Source organism: Dromiciops gliroides, chromosome 4 (assembly GCF_019393635.1).
Source record: "Dromiciops gliroides isolate mDroGli1 chromosome 4, mDroGli1.pri, whole genome shotgun sequence".
NCBI lineage: Eukaryota > Metazoa > Chordata > Mammalia > Microbiotheria > Microbiotheriidae > Dromiciops > Dromiciops gliroides.
In genome coordinates, this window is record NC_057864.1 from 210,894,634 (window position 1) to 210,913,294 (window position 18,661).

At 34.6% G+C, this 18,661-nt stretch overlaps 1 protein-coding gene across 1 annotated transcript in view; it reads right to left on the reverse strand.

Annotated features, from left to right (window-relative positions):
- Positions 1-13,331: 13,331 nt before the first annotated feature.
- The window catches only part of HELZ (helicase with zinc finger), a 272,879-nt gene continuing 267,549 nt past the window's right edge, over positions 13,332-18,661 (reverse strand). The window contains 1 exon segment of the mRNA XM_044001827.1: positions 13,332-16,819. Within this exon segment, the coding sequence (XP_043857762.1) occupies positions 16,488-16,819 (332 nt within the window). The 3' untranslated portion in view covers positions 13,332-16,487.

Genomic DNA, 18,661 nt, shown 5'->3' on the forward strand with positions numbered 1-18,661 from the left:
ATTACTTTTTCATTTAATATTTATTTTTATTTTTAATATTCTTTAAAAAATTTTTGAGTTCCAAATTCTCTTCCTCCCTCCTGTACCCCCTCCATCCACTGAGTAGTCAAGCAATATAATATCAATTATCCTTGTGAAATCATTCAAAACAGGTTTCCATATTAGCTATATCACAAAAAAAGGGGGAGGGAAATAAAGTGAAAAATATTTTATAATTCAGTTTCCACTCAGAGTTCATCAGTGCTTTCTCTGGAGGTGAAAAGCATTTTTCATCAGAAGTCTTTTGGAATTGTCTTGGATCATTGTAATGATCAGAGTAGCTAAGTTTTTCACAGTTGATCATCATTACAATATTGGTGTTACTATGTACAATGATCTTCTGCTCACTTCAATTTGTATCAGTTCATACAGGTCTTCCCAAGTTTGTCTGAAACTATTCCCTTCATGACTTCTTTTTAGCACAATAGTATTCCATAACAATCATGTGTGACAACTTGTTTAGCCATTCCCCAATTGATGGGCATCCCCTCAATTTTGAATTCTTTGCCACTAAATGAAGATTTACTATAATTTTGTACAGATAGGTCCTTTTTCTTTTCCTTTGATCTTTTTTGGGATATAGACCTAGTCGTGGTATTGCTGGATCAAAGGGTATGCACAGTTTTATTGTCCTTTGAGCATAATTCCAAATTATTCATTGCTTACAACTCCAAAAACAGTTCATTAGCATACCAATTTCCCCTCATCTCTCCCATCATTTGTCATTTCTGATACTCAGTGTTGTCTTTCTATAATGATTGTGATTTAGAGCTTTTTCCTTATGATTGTAGATAGCTTTGATTTCTTCTTCTGAAAATTGCCTGTTCAAATCCCTTGACAATTTATCAGTTGGGCAATGGCTCTTATTTTTTATAAATTTGACCTAGTTCCCCATATTTTTGAGAAAAGATATCTTTATAAAATAAATTTACTTCAAAAACTTTTGTCTGTCATACCTTTTATCAAAATGCACTTTCCCTGATTATCTCTTTTAATTAGGTCTATTTTTGCTTTTGCTTTGAGATCATGATTACTATCCTTCCCTTTTTTTACTTCAGTGGAAGCACAATATTCTGCTCCATCTCTTATTTTAACTGTGTGTCTTTCTGAGTCAAGTGTTTCATATACAACATATTGTTGGATTCTGCTTTCTAATTCATTCTGCTATCTACATTCATTTTGTAGGTCATCCTATCCCATTCACATTTACTTTTATGATTATTGTGTATTTTCTTCTGTTTATTCTTCCTTTTGTCCCATACTTCCTCAAGTCTGTTTTGCTTTTGACCACTGCCTTCATCTGCTTTCCCTTTTATCATACCCCCTTTCTCTTCTCCTCTTCCCCTACCATTTCCAACTTATGTTCCATTCTGTATGTGTATACAGTGTTTATATGCACATATCCATATATGTGTACATATGTGTATTTCCCTCTTTGAACTAATTCTGATGAGAGTGAGGTTCAAGCATTGACTAATAACCCCCATTTTCCCCTCCAATGTAAAAGCTCTTACTTATGTGCCTCTTCTATGTGAGGTAATTTGCCCAATTCTATTTCTCCCTTTCCCCTTCTCCCAATGCAACCCTCTTTCTACTCTCTTCAATTTTTTGAAATCATCCCAATGTAATTGACTCACAACCATGCCCACTATCTATACAGACTGCTTCTAATTGCCCTAATAATGATAAAGTGCTTAGGAGTTATAAGCATCATTGTCCTATGTAGGAATGCAAGAAGTTTAACCTTATTGAATCCCTTAGGATTACCCTTGCTTGTTTACCTTTTTATGCTTCTTGAATCTTCTTGAGTCAAATTTTCTATTCAGCTCTGCTGTTTTCATCAGGAATGCTTGAAAGTCCTCCGTTGTATTAAAATTTATCCCAAAGAAAGTGAGATGTCTTGCTTAATTCATTGCAAAGAATGGAAATTATTGTCCTGATATTTTCTCCCCTTAAAGAGTATACTCAGATTTGCTGGATAGGTTATTCTTGGTTTTAATCCTTGTTCCTTTGCCTTCCAGAATATTATATTCTAAATCCTACGTTTCTTTAACATGGAAGCAGAAAAATCTTGTGTGACTCCACAGTATTTGAATTGTTTCTTTCTAGATGCTTTTTCTCCTTAATACAGGAGTTCTAGAATTTGGTTATAATATTCCTGGGAGTTTTCATTTGGGGATCTCTTTTAGGAGATGTTCGGTGGATTCAATTTCTATTTTACTCTCTGGTTCTAAACTATAAGAACAGGGTTTTTTTGTTTTGTTTTTGTTTTCTTTTGGTGGGGCAATGAGGGTTAAGTGACTTGATCAGGATCACACAGCTAGTAAGTGTCTGAGGCCAGATTTTTTTTTTGCTAGAAGAACAAATCATGCCTCATTAATTTATTAGATTTCTTTCAAGAGGAATTAACATAAATATAAAAGACCAACAATCAACCTCAGATAGATAAGTGGTCAAAGAGTATAAATAGATCTCAAAAGGAAAATCCCAAATTACTAACAACTGCTAAGATTACAAAGATTGCTCCAAATCACTAATAAGACAAATGCAAATCAGAACAACTCTGGGGCCTAACCTGACCCCCTAACCCATTGGCAAAGATGACAAAAGATGGAAATAGTCATTTCTGGAAGGGTTGTGGGAACAAAGGAATACTAATTTGTTGGTGGAGCTGTGAATTTGTCCAATCATTCTAGAAATCAGTTTACAATTATGCTAAAAAATGTGATGAAAGAATCCACACCCTTTTGTCCAGAGTCTTCACTGCTAGACAGATACAACAAGGAAGTCAAAAACAGAAAAAATATAACCAAAATATTCGTAGAAACACTTTTTTTTCTTTTTTTTGTAGCAAGAAAGAATTGGAAGCAAGTCAATGTTCATCAACTAGGGAATAGCAAAACAAATGGTAAAAGAATACTATCCATGCTTTATCCAGGTGTAAGGATGGGATGCAACTGCCCCAACCCATTTAAAGTAACTACCTAAACCAGTCTAGGACACCTTTATGGAAACAATAAATCCAGGATATTAGAGTAGGTACAAAAAAATCCTTTATCATTGTGGAAAAAATGAAGACCATTGGATGAAGTGGAGTGATCCTGCAGAAGAAGTGGATTGGTTTTGGCTGAGAAGACTTGGTCCCAACATGGGAGGTCTTCTATAAAATAGCAAGCCAGTTTAGAACCCAAGAATTTTGAAATCTGGCAGTTTATTAGAGAGAATAATTCCTACCAAACTCAGCTGTGCTAGGCTAGGTTAGTTCTTCATAGGACACAGAATTTCTCTGGGATAGATCTCTTGCTGGACTGGACCAAATAGGTAGCCCAGTTGCTAGGGGATGGCTGCTGGAATGAGCTGGGAAGCTGGCTTGGCCTCTGGTCTTTTAATAATAACACCTCCGAGGGCAGGTAGGTGGTGCAGTGGACAAAGCACCAGCCTTGGATTCAGGAGGATCTGAGTTCAAATCCAGATGAGGCCAGATTTGAACTCAGGTCCTCCTGAATTCAGGGCTGGTGCTTTATCCACCATGCTACCTAGCTGCCCCCAAGAACAGTTTTTCTTTTTCCTTTTCTTTCTTTTGCAAGGCAATGAGGGTTAAGTGACTTGCCCAGGGTCACACAGCTAGCAAGTGTCAAGTGTCTGAGGATGGATTGGAACTCAGTCCTCCTGAATCCAGGGCCAGTGCTTTATCCACTGTGCCACCTAGCTGCCCCAAGAACAGTTTTTCTTAATAATTTCTTGAAAGATGATGTCCAGACTCTTTTTTTGATCATGGCTTTTAGGTAGTCCAGTAATTCTTAAATTGTCTCTCTTTGATCTGTTTTCCAGGTCAGTTGCTTTTCCAATGAGATTTCACATTTTCTTTTACTTTTTCCATTCTTTTGACTTTGTTGTGTTGTTTCTTGATGCCTCGTGGAGTCATAAGCTTCTACTTGCCCAATTCTAATTTTTAAGGAATTATTTTCTTCAGTAAGCTTTTGGCCTTTTCCATTTTATCTTTTAAGGAGTTCTTTTCTTCAGTGTATTTCTGTATTTCCCTTTCCATTTGGCTAGTCTACTTTTTTTTTAATTAATAAAGTATTTTATTTTTTCCCATTACATATAAAGACAGTTCTCAACTTTTGTTTATACAAGCTTTCCAATTTCAGATTTTTCTCCCTCCCTCCCCGCTCCCCTAGACAGCAGGTAATCTGATATAGGTTATATATATATATATATATATATATATACACATAATAACATTAAACATATTTCTGCATTAGTCGTGTTATAAGAGAAAAATCAGAGCAATGATGAAAAACCTCAAAATAGAAAAACATCAGCACCAAAAACAAAAGAAATAGTATAGTTCATTCAGCATCTATACTCCACAGTTCTTTTTTTTTTTTCCTGGATTTGGAGATCCTCTTCTATCATGAGTTCCCTGGAATTCTTCTGTACCATTGCATTGGTGAGAAGAATCTAGTTCATCACAGTAGATCAACACTCAATGTTGATGATACTGTGTACAATGTTCTTCTGGTTCTACTCATCTCACTCATCATCAGCCCACGCAAGACCCTCCAGGTTTCTCTGAACTCCTCCTGCTCATCGTTTCTTACAGCACAATAGTATTCCATGGTATTCATATACCACAACTTGTCCAGCCATTCCCCAATTGATGGGCATCCCCTCAACTTCTAATTCCTTGCCACCACATAAAGAGCAGCTATATTTTTGTGGCTAGTCTACTTTTTAAGTAATTCTTTTCTTCAGTGAATGTTTGTGCCTTTTTTACCATTAGACCAATCCTGTTTTTTAGGATATTATTTTCTTCAGTATATTTTTTATGCCTTTTTTACCAGGATGCTAGTTCTCTTCATAATTTTCTTCTATTACTCTCATTTCTTTCCTCAAATTTCCCTCTTCTATTCTTATCTCTTGTTGGGTTTAGGTCCAGTTAGCCTTTTTCTTTGAGGCTTAGGTTGTAATGGTTTTAATATTGTTTTCTTCTGAGTTTATGTCTTGGTTTTCCCTGCCTGGTGAGCTTTTGTACCTCTTTTTTCATTTGGCTAATTCTACTTTTTTGATGAGTTCTTCTCTTCAGTGAATTTTTATTCCTTTTTTACAATAAGGCTTATTCTGGTTTTTAAAGTGTTTTTTTATTCAGTATTTTTGTGCCTCCTTTACCAAGCTTCTGGCTCTTTTCATGATTTTTTCATCACTATCATTTCCCCACTTTTTCCTGTACTTCCCTTATTTGATTTTTAAAATCCTTTTTGAGTTATTCCAGGAATTCTTTTTGGGTCTGAAACCAATTCAAATTTATCTTTGAGGCTTTGGATAGAGCAGTTTTGACTTTGTTGTTTTCTGAGTTTCTGTTTTGATCTTCCCTGGCAACATAACTTCCTTTGGTCAAGTTCTTTTTTTTTGTTGTGTGCTCATTTTCACAGCCCCCCCCCCTCCTTTTTTTGGGTGGAGCAACAAGGGTTAAGTGACTTGCCCAGGGTCACACAGCTAATAAGTGTCAAGTTTCCAAGACTGGATTTGAACTCAAGTCCTCCTGAAGCCAGGGCCAGTCCTTTATCTATTGCACCACCCAACTGCCCCCAAAGCCTATTTCTTGACTTTTAACTTTATGTTAAAGTTGGGTTCTGCTACCAGGGAGAAGGGAGCATTGTCTCAAGCTTGTTTTTTTCATGCTGCTGTTTTCAGAACTACTTCTAAGAGTAAGTTTTCAGGTCTTCTAAAGTAGTATAATCTAAGGAAAGGTGTGTTCACTCCTCTCTTGGCCTGTGCACAACCAAAAGCACTCTTCTCTAACCTCAAACTGTGACCAGGGCCCCTGTACCCCTATGGCTGTAAATTCTAGTGTGTTAGCACTCGTCCTCCTTGCCCTGCAACTGCAATCTGGAACTGTATATGGGCAATGCAACAGAGTCCTACAAAGGACCAGGAAAGAGCTCCCTGTAATCTCCCTCTGACCAATTGTCTGATCCTTTTAATGTCTGTGGGCTGAGTGCTCCAGAATCTGCCTACACTGATTCAGTAGCCCAAAGGCCTGCTGCTGGCTTGCTAAGGTGTGGCCTACACTGAACTGCATACAACTCTCACCCCAGTGAGACACACTTTTTCTGCCAACCTAAGTTTTCTTGGGCTAGAAAATTGTTTCACCCCATCCTTTTGTTGGTTCTGCCACTCCAGAATTCAGTTTGAGGCATTATTTTAAATTTGTTTGGAAGGAAATTTGAAAGAGTTCAAGCGAGTCCCTGCTTTTACTTCACCATCTTGGCTCTGCCATATAACATTTATGTGATGACAAAAATCTTCAAAAGACCTGGGAACAAAATGACCAACCACAATTCCAGGGGACTCATGATGAAATATGTTGCCCACCTCGATAGGTAATGTATTCAAAGTTTAAATTGAAACATATTTCATTGGACCTAGCCAATATGAGAACTTGTTTTACTTGACTATACATGTTTGTAAGAGGGGTCTTGTTTTTCTTGCTTTATCAATGTAGGGATAGGAGGATGCAGGAAAGAAAAGATCTATCTTCTTCTGGAGATAAAACCTAAAAATATAAATAGATGGACCACAAAGCACTTAGTTCATTACATTACTTCCCCCCAAGCCCCAAGGTGAGATTGCTGACAATATTTTACACACTTTAGACCTGCACTGAGAAACTCCTATTAATTATGGAGGATTGGTAATGTCCAGATCTCCTGGATCTTCATCAATTTACTTTCCTACACTATTTTCAGGGTGCTCCTATTGACTGTTTTCTTCCCTAAAGAGAATGCTGTTAGGGAAATCTCTAGATGGCCAGCAGCCAACCTGAGAATTAGGAATTTTCAACTCTGGATTAGCTATGAAGTAACTGCTAAGGCAGGAAATGTGAATTTCTCAGTATACTTAGTTGTTGGCCTGTGCTTAGAAGAAGGCAGCCAGTAATTCAGTCACTCTCAGTCTCGGGTTTTTAAGATAATACATCCCAATAAACTGTATTTAAGCTTTATGTCACCATCATTACTGGGGGGAGGGGAGACAATCCTTTCCTCTATCTTTAGACCTTTGTTGTTAGTCCAAAGTAGAGAGAGTTTATAAAAACGTATTTTTTTTAAAAAAAAAAGTAGAGCTTTTTGCATACCTCGCTCTTACAGACCAAAGGGAGGAGGTTCCTCTGACCAGAGTCCATCCTGTTCCCATTCTCAGTCAGCTACCATTTTCAACATAGATCCAGCCACCGGGAACCAGTGAAGAGTTCACAGTGTCCTCTCAGAAAAGTGCTATCTAACTAGGGTATACATCTAGCTCCATGGTTGGCAGCTTTGTTTTGCAAAGGGTTAACTGCTATTCCATTAAAATGCATAGAAACCTCATCAAACTGAACAAGGATTTTCCTAATCCTTCCTACTATAATTAGTACCCTACCCCTCACTTCCCCCAGAAATACAAAGTATTTTATTTATTATTTTAAATTACTTTTTCATGTATGTCGATCCCCCTGCCCCTAAACTATAGAATATAAACTCCTTGAGGGCAGGTTATGCCATTCTTATCTTTGTATCCCCAAGTTACTAGCACAATGTTGGACACATAGTAAGCTCTTAGTACCTCCTGGCTGATTATCAGAGCTCTCAACTTTTCTTCTGGTTAGGCTACACTGGCAAAAGCCATCAGTGTTTAAACTGTTGGAGTAGCAAGCTTTTTTGTAGGCTATTTCAATCTAACATATACTATTTGAGATATAAATGTAAATTATTTTGCAAGCCTTTATTAAAGCACTATTTAAATGTTAGTCATTATTATTGTTGTTGATACAATTCAACATACATACAAGTCTTCAAATTCTAAGAAACAGGGTGAATAACTATTAAAGAAATTAGGACAATGCTAAGACTTAAGCATCAATGTCCATTGTAGTCCAAGGATTCTCAGACTGCTTATATCATCATGAATTAGTGGTAAGTTTTATGTAGTTTCAATGTATTTGAGATATTTCTATCTTAGAAATTTAAATGCATCCCACTTTTTATTCCAGACTTCTTTTCCACTAAACCAAGTTCTCTATTCATCCTCATGCTTGTCCTGAATATCATTACACAAATATCATATCATAATATTTCTGACAAATGGTGATTGTTTTATCAATTATTTTGTTTAATTAGTTTTATCAATTATTTTCCCATTAATATCAGTTTCACAAAGAAGCTCCAAAGGGTACCAAAGTACTTGAGTATATCAAATTTACATTTTCCTTCTGAAAATGGGAATTCCTAGAATTTGTTTCTTCATTCTAGGGCCAATTCTTGAAGTCCTTCAAATTAGCCATTTTATATATAGTTTTTCTTTCCAAATTTCATAGATTGATGGCAATTTATCCCAAAGAAAGTGAGATGCCTTGCTTAAAGGACTCTAATTCATTGCAAAGAATGGAAGTTATTGTCTTGCTCATAAACAGGCTATTTCTTCTACTTTTATTTGTAGACTTCAAGTCTACAATTCAATTTAGGTTTTTTAGATACAATTCAAGTCAGATTTATGGTACCAGCTTAATCAGATGTTAAATAAAATAGCCAGGGCACACCAAGCATAGCTCTTCAATATCACACCATGACAAATTCAGACAATTATCTCTTCAACAAAAAACAAGACAGGTCTCAACTCTGAGCCATTTTGTGCAAGGAATGCATGATTTTCTCAGTCAACAAAGAATGCCTGTCACATTCCACTGTTAAGTACTGTATGCACGTATCATACACACACACACACGTATGCATACATACACACATATACACATACACACACATCTTTGAGAATGTGTATTATTTTATGAGCTATGGAAGAAAGCCTGGTCCACAAAATCAAGTTCTAGTCATTTATCATGCATTGCGATTCATTCTCACATTCAGAACATCTATGTTAAATGACTTACTGTTTGAAAGATGCTTATTGTCTACTGGTCACTAATAAATTTTTCAAGCTTTTAAATTTCTGACACTTGTTGACATGGTCAACAAGACTTTTTAATGTTGCTGTATTCTTAGGCTTTAAGGAAAATAACAAATCTAGGGAAACTTTCCAAATACAGCATCTTCAGTAAATTTTCTGTTCAAGTTTATTAAAAAGGATTTTTACCTACAAATACTTTTATTTAAATCCAAGTACTTTCCTTGGTTTCTGGGAGAGCCCTAAATCCTGAGCAATCTGAGAGGAAGCAGAAACGTGAAATTTGTTCACACATAATACACAAATAATCATGACATTATTAAAAAGGTATTTTATTATAAATACATTTGAAATGTAGCAGGAAAATACATTTTGTGTTATCATTAAACTTTAAAAACAAAACAAAAAAGACTGCACCAAGACAATGATTACACTGTAGGTACTGTAAGCCCCATATCTGAAAGCATTCATGAGGAATCAAAGTGGCTGAAATTAATCAATCTAAAAATTAAGCTTTAAAAAGTTCTACATAGTAGCTTTAGGGTCACTATTATGGAACATCAAAATTGCTTTCACTTTTAAAGATAAATTCTTTTGGGTCTTGGAGCCTTTCAAGTGAAGTACCAATTAACCTCAGGGGTAAAACAAAATTATTTATATGTTGTTTTGCTACAAGTAAAGCATGATTAGATACCTTCAAAACTAGTAAATGTTTTCCTTTTAGGAGACAGGAACTTACCACTTTTATTTTCATACAATCATTCACAAAGCTATATTGTTCCTTTTCCACATACAACCCAATGTAAACCTGCTATGCAAAAAGTAGCATGAATTGGGCTAAATAATTCTAGATAAAAGTAATATTCTTACAGGGTGTTGTCTTTTTAAGTTGCCATGTTTGATAACATACTGGCTCGGGGATCAAAATGAACATCCTATTATACAATCTACTTCCTTCATAATTTTGACAAGAGGTATTTTAAGCATCCTATTTACCTAGGATGCTATAAATATTTAGGGATAACAGGTCTCCAAAAACAAACAAGTTAGATGCTCAACACTAAAAGAAAACACAGTACAACCTCATAATCTGAATTTATTAGAAGCAGGTGAGTATTGGACCTTACTTGAATATATTCAAATCCAGCTAATCTAGGGAGACCCTTGCCAAACACAGGAAAGAGGCTCTAGGGGTCAGATATATTGGAGAACACCTTCAGCACAGATCAAAAAATTCAACAATCATTCCATTTCCAATGTATAGAGGTTCCTCATGCAAGATATTTAGTACAGCAAAGCAGTATAGATAAACTGTAAGTCCACACTGGTGTGCCCAGATAAACTAAGCATTAAACAAGTATTTCACACTGAAGGTTACTAGTCATCCTGAGTGAGAAATCTTGCTCTGAAAGGACTACAGTGATAAGCATTCTACATTGCTCACTGTTTCCCTTTCCATAAGCAGTTTACCTTAAAAACAAACAAAGCAACCATCTTCTTAATGCTTCAGGAACTCTAAAGCCAAACCAAAAACCTAAAGATGCACCTAACACCATCAAAATTTCACTGCAGGGTAAATGTTAGTAAAAAACAACAATAACAAAAAATCTTAAACAGATAAGGCACCTCATTTGATTACATTACAGTTTCCTTCTCAACACACCTTAACTTATTTGTGGTGTGTGGATGGCAATGCTCCCCAAATTTATATACGTATGAAAACATTATTTAGTAATCAAAGTCAATACTAAACTATCTGCCACATTTTGTCTATTTCATGGATGACCCACATCTGGGATCACCTATCCCAATACTTGTTTGTGTGTATCCAGGGAGTGCAAAGTATTTTAATATTAGCCTGAGAAAAACATAAAAACTAAACTCTAAAATGTAATTTATCTAATTATCTGTTATTTGAAATAATCCATTTGTGTAGTGCCAAGTATAATTAGGCACTTAAAATGTTTTTCTGCTGATGCTTCTCTTCTATTATAGACAAATCAGAATCTTATTGTATTTCAGTACCAGGCAACCATATTTACACTACACCTCTCCTTTTCCCTCTCCTGCCCTAGAAAAATGTACTGACAATAGTGTATAATAAACCACTCATCCTGAAATTTAAAAGCTTCCAAACTATTGTCTCTCTGAGAGCCAAGTATACAGAGTGGCACCAGGCCAGAAAGTATAATCAGTTTAAAAGTCTCTGTGTCAATATTCTGTTTACATTATGGGAGTTAAAGAAACACCTGTAGTCCAATAAGCTTTGTCTTGCCATACTCTGGAGATGCAATGTGGAAAAAAAGATATTCAACATTCTCTTTGTTTCATAATTTTCTCTTAAAGATAGATTTATAAAGAAGGGTTTAGTTATTACTAGATGATCTATCCTACCAACTTTGTCATGTGGTTTTTTATCCTTGATTTTTCAGAAACAAGGGCAATAGGGTTATTTTGGACTGGGATTTTTTGTTTTGTTTTTAGATTTTGATAGGAATGAAGGTAGAATTTATTGTAAAAAAAATGCATCTTGAGATAAGAATTTAAATTAGTTTTTCCCCTCTGATTAAGTATTTCTGGGTTAGATTACATGGTCAATAAGGTCTCTTTCAACTCTGAAATTCTGTGATTCCTGCCCAGTCAAATGCATAATAAAGAAACAAAAGGAACAATGGATTATATTTTGTATAGGAGGTAGAAACTCTCAAGGAGTCTTCCAAATACTTAACAAAAAAATGTCACCTGGATGAATGGATGAACTCATAGATTAAGACTTATTGACTTTATGCCAGTTTTTGTACCAAAACAAACCCCGTTCAGAAAACTGCAAATAAAGATGAGTCTGATCATCTAAAAACCTTCAGACACCTGAAACTACTGAAATATGCATAGTTCGAGTTATCATACTTCTTTCATATCCGACAGTGTCAACACCAGTTTACTTTTCTAATTTCAGTGTCATTTCTGACAAAGAAAATTCCGTCACCCCAGCATGAATCTGCCTATTTAAATTTCACTTTCAGATTAATGCCAAAATGTTTAAATGTCACAATGGGTATAAAAATGAAAATCCATTCAATTTGGCATTCTAATTTAGAAATGATGAGTGCGCCATTATTTGAATGTTTTAAATAAGAGACATTAGTAAATTTAAACATTAGTAAAACTGAATAAGAGCTTCAGAATTGCATATGAAGCAGGGATGAAGGCAGCAAATGGAAGTTTAGCAGCATGCAGTAGAATCGCAGCAAATGTGCAGCTAATCTTGATTAAGGAATAAATAGGAGAATTCTACCAAAAGGAACATTTCTCTAAGTTAGCATTACTCTTCCTCCTCTTTAATGAAAACATTTGTAATGTTTTGTGACTAGTCCATTTTTCATTACTCAGTTTCTAGAGATGGTATAAATCTAGATCATATAAGATGATGGAAGGTGAAAAACTGGACTCTGAAATTTTTCTTTAAGGCGCAGGGAGTACTATATAAGGTGGCAGTAGTTATGGAAGTTTTCTGCATATTAAAGGTCAACTTAGGAAGGACCAAATGTAAAAAAAAAAAGGACAAATATTCTGTAAGGATTAAAAGAGGGGACTGATAAATGTACTGGATACCATTTTAAGGCAGAAAATTACATTCTTTGATTCATTAAAATTTTTCACTTTGTCTATTTTTTTCTGAGTCTCCTTTCTATCAACTCCAATATGAAACAATGTTATGTAATGGGTGTCTATCACTTAAAGTACTATTTTGTAAGTCTAGTTTACTTAATAGTAATAAAAATACATGAATTCACCCTGAAGCTTTCTGTCCACTCCCTGACAAGCCTCCACTATAGGATATAAAAGAAAATTCACATAAGCCTATAATTTTGCTCCTGAGATACAGAGAAAATATTAAAATAGGAAGTCAACTTGGCTATAATAATTCGCTATTAAGGCTGAGATACTAATTATACCCAAAGCTAGGAAATTCCAATAACTTTCTCAGCAAATTCTAGCAGGGAAATGTTCCCATAAATAGGTCTTTGAATTTCTGATGTTGTAATTGATTATGTGTATACAGTAGGATTTTTTATTATTTTATTAAATCTGCAATTCTTTGAGAAAAGCAGTTAATGCTTATGTTGAATCTGAATATGTTCTAGACCCTCTGAGGCAAAAGCTGCACAAAGCACTTTGTTATACAAACACAAAAAGGGATATAATAAAGTATATCTGTGAGGGGAAAAAAGGTCAAATAAGTTTAAATAGTTATGAACTATTTTATTAATTGCCTCTACCCCCCCCAAAGAAAGTCTTCCTGAAACAATCTGAAAAAGGAAATAAAAAAGAAAAGCCTTAAAAGATCCTGAAAAAAAAATATATATATATATGTATACACATATATACATGTGTGTATATATATATGTGTGTGTGTGTGTGTGTGTGCAAGAGTGAATGAACTTCATAATTGCAAAAATTTGTTTAGATTAAGAAAAAAATTCTACATGAAAATTTTATTTCACAAAACAAATTGTAAAAAATAAGACATTTGAGGGTTTAAAAATTTTCATGTAGAAATGAAATTTAAAAGTAAAATTGAATAAAAATTCTTCCTGGCAAGAAATATTAGAAACTTCAGAATGCAGAAGAAGTACAAAGGCAAATGAACAATTTACCCCATTTGAGAAGAATTTGCCCTGGAAAGACAATGAACTTGGTAGTACTTGGTACTACTGAAGAGCTGTTATCAAGATATTCCTGCCCTTAATTGAAGTCTAAGAGCTGAAAGACTGAATCTGATGATAATTATATTCTCCAGATTTTATTTTATTCACAGGTGCTTATACCACTTCTCAAACACCAGACAAACAGAATCAACAATATTTAGAGAACACAGCCACACATCACCTCCAAAACTGTCTGGAGTTTTTGTTTTTGCTTATTAAAAACATTTGCTCAAATTTTTTAGAAGCTACTCTGCACCCAATAACATAAACTACTGAAGAGTGTGGTAGGAAAGTAAGTGGACATTAAAGAATGACGATAAAGGTTAAAGAGTAAGTTTGTTATAGGTTAAAATAAACTTTCAGTGCAGATCCCTGAAGAAGAAAAAACTAGAGGGAAATTGCATCCTTGGCTATGGAAACAAACTGAAAATCAAGTATCTGCTACTGAAAAACATTTGCACTACTGGAATCTTGTATTATATGTGCTTAAAATACATACATACATATGTATATATATACATATATATACACATATTGCAAAATTTCTGAAATAGCACTTTGAATGGATTTGTCACCTCGACTTTTACAATAGCTTCTTTATCACAAGCTTTGATTATCAGTATATTTGCATAAGTTGGTAGGATATGCATGTGGTCTCCTCCAGGGAACTAGTTAACTAAGTCACAAATAAACAAAAATTAGCAACTGATTTTTTTTTAATGTTCAAGTATGGTAAACAGAATAAAGATTTTACTCCAAGAGCTGAAAACCCTGAAGTTACAGTGCTATCTTAGTATTATGGAAATGCATTTGAAATCTAACGCATTGTAGTCTTGCACATTTTATAAGGACATCATCACAGGCTAGAAAATTCACATTCACAAATAACTGCAGACCAGGAACATAAAAATTCCACATTTTAAAATTCTTATTATATGTTGGAAATGCTCATTATATTTGACAAGGACTATTTTTTTTATTCTTTTGCTTTTGGTTACATTATTGTTCATAAGAAATAAATTATATGGCTATGTCTGCTCAGTTTGGCTCATAAATGGAAAATGTGTTGTACCTCATTGGCCTGGTATTTCTAATTTGATTTATACCGATTCTTTAAAATTGTGCAGGCCACTGAGTATGAGTTGGTTACCCATTATTTACAAGATGAAACTATACTCACTGTTCATTTTTTCTGTAGCTTACTGAATTTCAACTAAAGGAACTCTTCAACTCCACAATTAGGTAGAAATCACATAGACTTTTAGTTAAACTGAAGTCCAGTCAAATGAGAGAAATTATTTTGACCCTTGCTTCTTCCCAATTCAACTTCATAAATGTGCTTCTATAACAAAAATAGACCTTTAATAAGCAAACAGTTTTTGAATGGTTTGCCATGTGGGCTGAGTTGACTTGCAATACTTCCCATTCTCATCTTCTAGGACAAAAAGCATTAAAATTTAGGTTTCAATAAATACATGCATCACTTTAAAAGGGTGGACAGTGTACAAGACCACAATGTCTAAAGGTTAATCTTTTCTTTGGATTTTGTCCAAAGCTCATTTAAAATATTGTATAGGCTGTGAAATACTTAAGATATCTATTTCAATTTTATCTTTAAGGATAAATCAATGGAGTGTTTATGAAGAACTAATTCACATGAAAATACAAGGGTCGTTTTCTGCCATAGTGAAGATTTAGCCAAATTTGGATACAACTTTGGCAAACATTATATCTCTTCTTCATTGATGTTCCTCAAAAGTTAGAAAATATTTGAATTTCCATGTATAATGTCACATTTTAATGTAAACATCAAATAATGTACCAAAAGTTTTACTGGAGAAGAAAAAAAAAGTGGCACAATTCTTTATACCACTGGGAAGGAGGTGGGGGGGGTGAGGGGGAGAAGCCAAATTACAAACATTTATACAAGCATAGTTGGGGGAAAAACCCAGGTATTTTTTTAAACTCACGCAGTTTTTTTTAAAAAATAATTATTAATTCTACTAAGCACCAATACCTAAAAATTATTTTCAGCTTCATGATTCATTTTTAAAAATCTATCAAATTAACATTAAAAACAAGCCTGAAATAGTAGCTTGTCCAAAAATAAAAGAGGGCATTAAGTATACCAATGCTTTTCTTTTTGCATATTTAAAAACAGTGGTATACTCAATGTGTCTGCAAAGAATACCTTTAACTCTATCCTACAGTGGATGGAGATTACAATACCACATTATACAGAATCTAAAACTATAAAAGTCTTAGAATGCAGCATCCTTTCACAAAAAACTGATAAAACTGAAAGTATTTAGAAGATGCTGCCCCTTTATTTAAAAAAATTAAAATGAATTTAAGCAAAAATAACATACATTTGTACATCAACTGGCCATTTCTGGTACAGAAACCCAGCATTGTATACTAATGTTATTGAATAAATGTAAATGCTACTTACAATTTTTTTTTTCCTTTTTAAATACAATTTAGACAATTTTTTTCTTTTTTTTATAGTTGTACAATTAACCTTTTAGCTGCTAGCTTAATGCAACATATATGTAACATTATACAAATTTTAAAATATTTGTTGTTCTACATAAAAGCTGTCAAATTTCTGACTTACATTGAAAATGCAAAATAATGGGATAAAGTTAAAAAATTAGTTTCAAGGCTAGCAGCAAAAGCAATAAGTGAAGATTTATTAACTAATAAAAACAAAAGAATAGTTGCAACTACATGTGAAGCCCAACTATATTAATCCTATTGACACGAACAAAAAAGGAAACAAGATTTTTAAAAAACTGATTATTTAAAATAGGAATAAAAGCCATTGCTACCTGATGAACTACCTAAACTAAGTTCCTGAAACAGAGATAAAGGATCACTCTTCTTCTTTGTCTGTTCAGGTGGAGGTTTGGGCTTTGGAGGAGCCCGCAGAGCACTTGCGTAGGACATAGTAGGTTTGTTCCCCCCAGAACTTGGCTGGCTGTTGCTGTTTGATTCCACAATTTGCTTATTGGGCATGAGGGGTGGGAACTGGCCTAGATGCTGCAACATGCTATAGTTGAAGGAATTGGACAGCTGAAGATTTTCAGATTTCAGGTGATCCTCAGAGGATTTCAAGGGCTTTGATGGACCTAAAACCAAAGAAGAAACAAAACTGATTTAACGGTAGATCTTCACATTATAAAACATCTGATTATCTCATATATATGATGATTAATTTTCACATGTTCTTGGACTTCTGTAACAGTATAAAAATGGAGACTTTTATTATATAATGTAGAGAAACTGATAAAGATGGAAAAATATAAATAGCGTTTAATAGCTATGCAAAAAACAGGCACATTAATACATGATTGTTGGAGCTATGAATTGGTCCAAACATGGAATTAAGCTAAGTGACCAAAACATCTATATCCCTAGAATTAAAGATACCACTGGTAGGAATATACTTTAAAGAGGTCAAAGGAAAAAAACTTCAAAAAATGAATAGCCGCACCTTTTTTGGTAGCAAAGAAATGGAAAAAAACCTAAATGTCCACTGGTTAAGGACAGTACCTAAATATAATACACATGATATTGAATCACATGTAATATTAAATTATTATAATAATGTAACTCAGTAATATTCCTGGGCCATAAATAACAAGAATTCAGAAAAGCTTAAGAAGACATATAAACTTATGCAAATCCAGGAAAACAATATATATTTTCTGGATTTCATGATTTTCAGAAACTCATCATTCTCCAAGATAAAATCTATTCTAAAACTCATTATCTCCTCATCAACACCCTGCCTCTCTGCCTCTGATCAAGAGGGTAGAGGTTAAACATTGGAGAGTTTCCTCCCTTATGGCATTAACCTGATCATTTTTAACCCAGCTGTCCTCCTGGATCTCATGATCTCCAGAAACTCCTCTCATTCTACAAGATGAAATCAACCCTGAAACTCACAACTCCTCAGATCACTTCTCACCCCTCTGTGCCCCAGTATCTCTACTCCCACCAGCTTCTTTTTATATGTTGCCTTCCCCATGAGATATCTTTCTTTGTATTCCCAGTGTTCAGAACAGTGCTTGGCACATAGTAGGCACTTAATAAATGGTTATGGATTATACACAATGACTACAACAATGTAAATGGAAAGGACAAAACCAAAGTGAATGTTGTAGAATCATAATGACTTAGTTTGGTCCTGGACCACAGGTAGGAAAACATGTTTCCCTTACTTCCTTTACAGAGGTAGTGGAATTTTGCATGTAAATTCAGACATGGATAAAGTGCTGATTGATTTTGCTAAATTGCACTTTTTTCCTAATAAAATCTTTCTCACAAGGAACAGCTTGCTCTGAAAAGGGCATTTTCCTTCTGATGGTGGAAAGGGTATATCTGGAAATAAAGGCATTCATAGGGTCTCGCACATAAGAGCTTAATAAGTATGTAATGAATTAAATGCCAAAAACTATCACTAAGTCATTTCAAAATTCCTACCATTTGCTGAGCATAGTCTGGCTGGCTAGTTAGCCTTCTTTCCCATCACATCCCCAACACATGCCCTCTAATTCCAATGAAGTCACTTTTCTTACATTATGACTTGCAGGTGTGTTCATTTCTTGATTCCCTTGCTCATGTCTCATGTTACTACACTCCTCTGGGATATCTACAGTTCCCTCCTCCACCTATCCAAATTCTTTAAAATTCCATCTTCTCCATAACATAATAGAGTTAGTATAGCTTAGTGGATAGGGCACTGAATTTGGATCCAGGAAAATTGTACTTCTAAATCCAAATATTTCCTCCGACACTTACTAGCTATGTGACCCTGGGCAAATCACAAACTCTCGGGCCTGTTTTCTCATCTACAAAATGAGGGGGTTGGACTACATGGACTCTTTTGTGAGCCACATTACTGATGGATCTAGGGAGGCACGAGTTAACTCCTCACATTCCTACACAAGTCAGGACTCTTACAAGCA